The sequence below is a fragment of the Propithecus coquereli genome, unplaced genomic scaffold (genome assembly GCF_000956105.1).
Source record: "Propithecus coquereli isolate 6110/MARCELLA unplaced genomic scaffold, Pcoq_1.0 Scaffold528, whole genome shotgun sequence".
NCBI classification, from domain to species: domain Eukaryota; kingdom Metazoa; phylum Chordata; class Mammalia; order Primates; family Indriidae; genus Propithecus; species Propithecus coquereli.
The window spans coordinates 148443-156283 of record NW_012151152.1 but is presented as its reverse complement, the minus strand read 5'-3'; the positions used below and the strand labels follow the sequence as shown (position 1 = coordinate 156283).

The following is a 7841-nucleotide window of genomic DNA, read 5'->3' as shown; positions in this document are numbered from 1 at the left end:
TGATGGGGAGTTGCAAGCCTGTGTTGGGGGAAAAAAATGTTTCCTCTAGCCTCTTAGGTTATATTCCTGGGGGTCTGCAAATTAAACTAGCAAAAGACAGATTAACAGGAGAAAAGACACATAATTTTTATTAATATTTATGAGCGTGTGCATGGGAGTTCACAGAAAAGTGAAACTCAAAGATGTGGTTAGACCCGTGGGCTTATATACCCTTTTAACAAAGGAAAGTGGGTTTGTGCCTCCAGGGGCACTAAATAGTGGGGAAATTACTAGGAAATATATGGGGGAACTAATGGAAGGTAAGGGCTCTTTTAGTAAGGTCTGTTTATGCAAATTCTTCTTGACGTCAATCCCTGTCTTCGGTGATAAGAGGAGGGGTAGGGCCCCTTGCTCCAAGGGAAATTGAGCTTATTTCTATAATCACCTTCTGTTCATGACAAGTGATACTGGTTTTCCTATATCAGAAGGATATAAATTTCCTTCTTAAATAAATTTACTTAGATTAAGTAAAAAAAAAAAAAATGCAAATATTCAACCGAACCTCAGGAAGGTGACCTGTGGCAAGCTGAGGTCTGAGAAGTACAATCCTCTCTCCACCCCCAGGCTTGACAGGTGGGCAGGGCTTGGGGCAGAGGTGATCTAGAATGTGGTCCCCAGTCTTGCAGCCCCGAGAGCTGTGCCCGCACAGATGAACAAACCTTGGCATTAGCAGGCGATGTGGATGGGCCGCTGCTTCAGCTGGGCCCCCGGGAAGGAGGAGGCCCGTCTTGGAGAGGGCCGGGGAAGCATCTCCCAGCAGAGGCCCCAGGGGCGGGAGAGGCTTAGCCAAAAGCTGAAAGGGAACAGAGAGAAACCCCGCAGCCTGCCTTTTCTGACTGCTTTGAGCTTCTACAAACTGTTTTCAAATCTCTTCTTTACTTTAAATCATAATAATAATAAAATAGAGGACTGTATGTGAGAGAGAGCACACCAGGTTGGTCACCTAGCAGGAGAGACAGAGGTGCCAGTGCCTGACTCTAGGTTGTCCCAGCTGCCCTGGGGTCAGGATGGCTCTTTGGCTGGCCTCAGTAGGGAGCCTCAAGTGCAGATGCCCCCCAGGACCCATCAAGGGGACAGTGAGGGTGGAGGAAGGGACAGTAAGGCTGCCCAGGGAACCCAGCCCCACCTACACATCACAGCGAGGTGGAGGATGTGGGACAGGGACATTAGTACTTGGGAATAGGACCCCGCTGGAAAAACAGGAAGGCACTTGGAGAAGTTGAGGTCCATCATTCTGCCCCTGGGCTGGGCCCCCTGGGGGAAGAACCCTGGACCCAGGTGGCATGAAGATCACACCTGCCAAGGGGTGGGTTTCCCGCCTTTGCCACACCCCACCCCCACCTCCTGTCCCCAGGTGTGGCTAGCCCCCCTTTGGGCACCCAGGGCTGAGTCAGGGACTGTCCGAGATAAGAGTGTGGGAGGTAGGGCGGCACACAGCCCTGGAGCCAGAGACCTGGGTTCGAATCCCATCCCTGCCACTTATCAGCAGGTGACTCATCCTCGGAGTTTCAGTTTCTGCAGCTGTGAAATGTGGGTAACAGGACCGGTGTCCCGCGGTAGGTGAGAAGAGATGGTGAGGGCACCGTCTGTGTTCAGTGTCTGCTCCACCTTCCCTGCTGGGTGCCCCTGTGCAGTCTGACCCGGTGGGAACAGGAAGGATAGGGGCTGGCTCCTTCACCCAGGGGTGCTTGAGAGCAGTGGGTGGAGAACAGCAGCTCCCCTGGGAATCCCTCCTGCCTTGGTGCCTCTTGTCCAATTTCAATTGTTGGAAATTGGTCCAGAACAAGAACTCACAAGGAGGGAGGGTCTCCGCTTACCTTGGCTCCCCAACTCCTGACTGCCCGAGGCCCCACCTGCCCATCCTGCCTCCCCATCCAAAGTCTCTGAGATTCATTCATTCATCATTCACTTATTCGCTCAACAAATGCCTACTGATCACCTACTACGTACACCCAGGGCACAGCCCTGCTCCCGACCAGCCCAGCCTCACCTGGGAGCCAGCTGCAGTCCCCAGCCCATGGCTTGCCCACCCGACACCGACCCTGGAAACTGCACACCCCTCAGGGACATTGACCCTGTTCCCTCTCAGGGGGAGGTAAATCCTGAGGAATCTAAACAGACCAGGGTGATCCCATTGTCTTGGGCCACCACTGCTTCAGGGTCCCAAGGGGACGTCTGCTGGGCAATGGGATGGGGCTTATTAAAAAGAGACACAGGGAGCAGACAGCGTCTCCTCTGCCAGATGCCCTCATGTCCTGGCCTGTGATCTGGAACCGCGGCTGCCAGCTTGGAACCACCCAGAAGGCACAGCCAGTGCAGGGAGGGCCGCCCAGCCAGGAGCAGGAAAGAAACAGGCCCTGGTGACCTCATCAAGCCGCCGAAGAGCCAAGTGTGGAGCTTCCTCCCCTCTGAACTTATCACCTGTGAGATCGCGAATGCCCTCATTGTCTAGGCCCACTGAGTCACAGCTTTTACCTGGAAGCTTCTCAACCAGTACAAACGGGACGTGGCCAGGGAGCAGAGCGAGAAGAGTCAGGTGGAATCATGGCCCTGCCTTTAGCCGGTTATGGGACCTCAGGGGTGCCTGCCATCTCTCTGAGCCTCAGGTTCCTCAATTACAAAATGGGGGCCAGGCATGGTGGCTCACACCTGCAATCCTAGCACTTTGGGGGGCTGAGGCAGGAGGATCACTCAAGCCCAGGAGTTTGAGGTTACAGTGAGCTATGATGATGCCACTGCTCTCCAGCCTGGGTGACAGAGCAAGACCCTGTCTCAAAAAAAAAAAAAAAGTAATAAATAAATAAATAAATAAAATGGGGATAATAATGCCCAAGTCTGCCAACACTGATATTAAGAGAAATGTTGCAAAGCCACAGGGACCTGTTTGAACAAATTCGATGGACAAATAGGAGTCACCAGCTTCCGATGGTGTGTCTGGAATAAAGGGACATCGTGTGTCTGAGTCTAACGGAGAGAAGAACTAGGTGGGAATAGGGGAACATTGATGAACCATTTTCCCCTCCCGACTGTCTCGGATGTGGTCACGATCCAACACCAGCAGTGATCACACGGTTGACATTTAAAGAGGCCTTACCGTGCGCTCGGCACTGTGGTAGGAGCTTAGTCTACGTTAATCCTATTTAATATACATACTAACCTTTCTGTTGTTTCTTATTTTCATTTATACTTTACACACAAGGAAACAAGGTTTCCTCACGTGCAGAACATGGTTAATCAGTGGGATAACTCGAATACTTTTAAAAATAGACTTAATTTTTTTTATAGTAGTTTTAGGTTCACAGCCTGAAACTGGGTAGGGGGTATAGAGATTTCTCCACCCTCTGCCCCCACCCATGCACAGCCTCCCCTGATGTCAATGTCCCCACCAGAGTGGCGCATTGAGCTGGAATTGGAGCCCAGGGCCTATAGTTGTTCATTGCTACTATACTGCCTCGAGAGAGCCACCGAGTTTCAGGAGAACTGCTCAGTGAGTTGTGACACAGATGTGTGTCACTGGCCAAGAGCATGGGTGGCTGCAGGTGCCTCAGCCACATTGCTGGCACACAGCCCATCCCACACGAATGGCAGATTGGGGAGCCTCATACCAAAAAGTTGTCCATCGTCATCCTTTTCCCTAGAAGCAGAGGCCGAGACAAGGATTCTTATGCAAGTGATTTGTTGAGGGAGTGCTCTCCCGAGAAACCTGCGAGGGAACCAGGAAAACAGGACAGGCTAGGGGTGCGACTACGCGGAGCGTGGTTGCAGGAGAAGTCTGGCCTCCAGCTTGATCCCAGGAGGAAGTCTGGGGTGTTGCATCACCCAGAAGGTCCTGCACGGAGGCAAGGGGGAAGGGCGGTTGTCCCCTCCATGGTGGTCTACTCTCCTGGTCATTGGTTACAGGTGGCCCCCCGGTGGGTTGGGGTGTGGGGTGGAGACAAGGCAGTTCCCAATAGACCAGGGCGACCCTTAGGAGAAGGAGGCAGATTGGGGCACTTAGCAGCCAACACCCAGCTTCTCTGGGGGCAGGGCGCCCAGGCCTGGAGGGGATCTGGATGGGGCATCAACAATATCTGCCACAACCTCTATCTATCCATTATGGGCATATTTGGTCCACAAGCATTAATTGAGCACCTACTGTGTGCGACAGCAGAGGACACAAGGATGGGGTAGACGTGGTCTCCATCCTCCGGGAGCTCCAGGATAGTTGTGGGACATCAGAGAAGTCCCATGTACCACTCAAGGTAAAGCTAAACAGTAGAGCCCTGATGGGCTATGGGAGCCCAGGGGAGGGAGTGAGCCCTGGCAGCAGGGGCAGAGGAGTCAGCCTCGGGACACTCCTAGGAAGCAGCCTTTGACCCTGAGGAGCTGGGAAGGGTGGCAGGAGTGGTTCTGCAGGAGGCCCCTCCTGGGCAAATGCCCAGGGGCAGGAGACAGTACTCCAGGCCCCAGTGCCCGGAGCCCCTTGTCGGTTCTGCGTCCAGGACAGCTGTGGGCTCCACCTGCAGGGACCTCAGAGCCTAGTTGGGGAGAGGGACACAGCGCCAGACTATGTAGGGTCCGAACGCCTAAGAGAGGCTTTATCCTAGGGCAGGGGAAGGCCTTGGAGTTTTAAGAGAGAGAGTCACGTGGACGGAAAGGTAAAAGTTGTCCTTTAGAGAGGCCACTCAGGTTGCAGTTGGAGGGTGTATTAGAGTGGGTGAGATGGGGCTGGGGGGCCAGCAGGTGGGGGACAGTGGCAGGGAGCCAGGCCCATACCACAGAACCTGCCACAGCTGCCCCAGACCCCTGCCTCCACCCCTGCGGCTTTGGATCGAACGCCATCCCTGGGGACTCTCGTCCTTGGCTTCTCCCGAGATCCGGATGCACCCTCAGAGGACTTGGCTGCCGCCTTGGTTGGGAGGACCCAGAAGGTCAGGAGGCTTGTGGGGGGTGCTGGGACCTCCTGCCCCCGGGAGTGGTTTAAAAGCCAGGCTGTTTCAAGTTAGATGGTGGGACAGGGATGTCTGCGATCCTGCGGGACTTCCAGAGCTCAGGGTGCTGAGGGACGGGGTAGCGGGCGTGGGCTTCTCCTAGCAATTCGGGGTCGGGCCATTGCAGTGGGGCCGCCAGTAGAAACGCAGGTGCTTGTTGTAGGTGTCCAGGTTGCGCTTCAGGCAGAAAGCCACCTCCTTGTCACAGGCACACAGCTTCTGCTCACACCAGGTCCCCTTGTCGGCTGTGGGTGGAGGAGAGAGGGAGCTCAGTGTCTGTCCCTTCCTGAGGCAGAGCCAGGTGTGGGTCTCGGGGCCCCCGAAGGCAGTGCAGGGTCTGCTCAGCTGTGGAGGTCCCTGCCCCAGCGACTTCGATTCTAGCTGCATGACCTTGGGCGTGTACCATGACCTCCGCGTGTACCATTGCGCCTTTGCTTATCTCACCCATTCACTGAACAATTATCGAGCACCGATCATGTGGCTAGTCCTGGGGGGAGAGGACTGAACAAAAGGCGCATGTGAGACAGGAAGGAACGAACAAACTGTGCCAAGGGAAGGAAAGGAACCATGCGGGGCTAGGAGATTGTAAACCAGCGTCACGGAGCCACCGGAGCTGGGATCTTGTCTGCTGCTCCTAGAGAAAGCAGGGTGGGGGAGGGAGAGGATTCCAGGCAGATGGAACAGTAGGTGCGAAGACTCCAGGCAAGCCTGATTATGGGCTTCAGTTTGATTATCTGTGAAGTGGGGATAGTGGTAGGAGCTGCCTTAGGGGCTGCTATGAGAGTTAAAGTAAGAAGACAGCACTTAGCATATAGCAAGTGCTCAGTAAATGTTGGACCTGATTGTTATTATTATTAAGCCCTCAGTTAACATTTTTCCTCTATGCTGGGGATGCTGGCATGGAGACAGGGGCCGGGTGTCCTGGGTTCCAGCCCAGGCTCTGTCCTCTGCAGCTGTGTGAGCCCCCGCACAAACTCTTCCCAGTCTAGTTTCGGTTTCCTGGTCTGTACAATGGAGATGAACAGGGTTTTGCTGGCTCCTTGCCGGGCTGTTGTGAGGATCAATAATGATGAAAGTCATTACTGATCGGTAGCCTGTGTAATTTACTGAGCATGCGCTCTGTGGCAGGCATCCTGCCAGGCCCATTCTGTCTGTCTCATCTTAGTTCTTGCAGTAACTTTATGGCATAGATTATAGATGAGGATACTGAGGTTCAGAGAGGTTAAGCAACGTGTTTGTGGTCACAGGACTTGTTCGCGGTGGGCCTGGCTTCCAGGTGTGAGAGGGTCAACCTCGCATGGGCCCTCTCCATACCCCTATGCCCATTCCTGCCCCTCCTCCACAGTCCAACTGCGGCCACTGGGCACATGTGAAAACAGAGAGGTCGAGCAGCTGTGCTGCGCAGGTGGGGAGGGACGGAACCCCCTTCACGGACCTCCAGTTCCCACCCAAGGCCCAGCACTCACAGCACTGGACGACCCCGTGGGAGAAGTTGTATCTGTAGTGGTCCATGTGGAGGGCGCATCTGTGGAACCTCAGGTGGGCGTAGCAGCAGTCGTGGACCTTGCAGCACCTGGAGGGAGAGGACGGAGCTGGGGCAGGCACCGCTGAACAGGCCCCCGCTGACTGGGGGTCTCTGGCTGCCCCTGGCCCAGAGGAGAACTCACACGCCCACCTGGGAAGAGTCAAACCCTGCAGGGCTCCGGTCTTCCTGACGATGGTGATAGCCAGCACTTATTAAGCGCCTCCCGTGCACCAGTCACCTGCTTCATCTACCCGTTCTCTCTCAATCCTCAAACCACCCTGTGACGGAGCTACTAGTATTTTCCCCATTTCACAGATGAGAAACTGAGACTCGGGGAGGTCAAGCCACTTGTCCAAGGTCACGCAGCCTGTAAATGGTAGACTGGGGAGGTGACCCAGGCCTGGCCAGCTCTCGTCCCTCCTCTGGCCGATTCCCAGGGTGGTTGTGAGGATCAAACGAGATAACAGCAAAAGAGAGGGGCTTTCAAAGACAACGTGCGATGGCAGTGGGGGGATATGTGGGTGTTATAACTAGACTAGGGGATGGGAGGGCTGGGGAGTCAGGCCTTCAGAGACTCTGGGGAAACTTCTGGAAGGCTAGGACTCATCAGAGTTCCTAGCTCATAGTAGATGCTCAACAGAAGGAATTCACTAATCAATAAATGGGTGGGGAGGAAAGGAGAGTCCTGGGGTGGGGGGCAGGATAAGATTGCCACCCGCAGCCCTGGGGAGGGGGTTACCAGTCCGTGGCATCTTTGGGCTGGCCTCTGCCACCAAGTCCGCAGTAACAGCCGTAGGGCCAGTAGGAGAAGAGGGGTATCTTGCCGGTCACTTGCTTGATCATCTTGTTCAGGTTCAGGATCCCGCCCTGGGCTGGCATCACACCTGCCAAGCAGCCCAGCAGTGAGGTGGGGGGGAGTCTAGGGGGTGCCAGCAGGCCACAGGCGGCACCTCTGCTCTGCCCGGACCAAATGAGTGACTCTGAATAATGATGATGATAAAATGATGACAATTACTGCTGTTATTAAAAATACAGTGGCAATTATTGAGCGTTTACTATAGGTCTTTTTGTATGTTGATTCATGGACTCTATCCCACAAGATAAATACTTTTTTAAAATAAATAAACTTTTCATTATGGAATAATTTCTGCATATACAGAAAAGTCACAAAGGTAGGGACAGGTTCCAGACTTCTAGTTTCTCAACCTCACAGCAGTGCGAGGCATGCCACGCAGCTTGGCCACCCAGAGCTCTCTGACCGAAGCCATCGTCCCAGGGGACTGGCAGCCACTGATGGCTCCTTGCAG

The 7841-nt window shown here is 54.4% G+C and overlaps 1 protein-coding gene across 1 annotated transcript in view; it reads right to left on the bottom strand.

The window, feature by feature from the left end:
- Positions 1 to 3903: 3903 nt before the first annotated feature.
- The window catches only part of PLA2G2D (phospholipase A2, group IID), a 5317-nt gene continuing 1379 nt past the window's right edge, over positions 3904 to 7841 (bottom strand). Inside the window, exons 2-4 of the mRNA XM_012656921.1 lie at positions 7274 to 7453; positions 6476 to 6582; positions 3904 to 5254 (exon numbers count right to left, since the gene is read on the bottom strand). Of these exons, the coding sequence (XP_012512375.1) occupies positions 5109 to 5254; positions 6476 to 6582; positions 7274 to 7453 (433 nt within the window). The 3' untranslated portion in view covers positions 3904 to 5108. The remainder of the gene's footprint in view (positions 5255 to 6475; positions 6583 to 7273; positions 7454 to 7841) is intronic.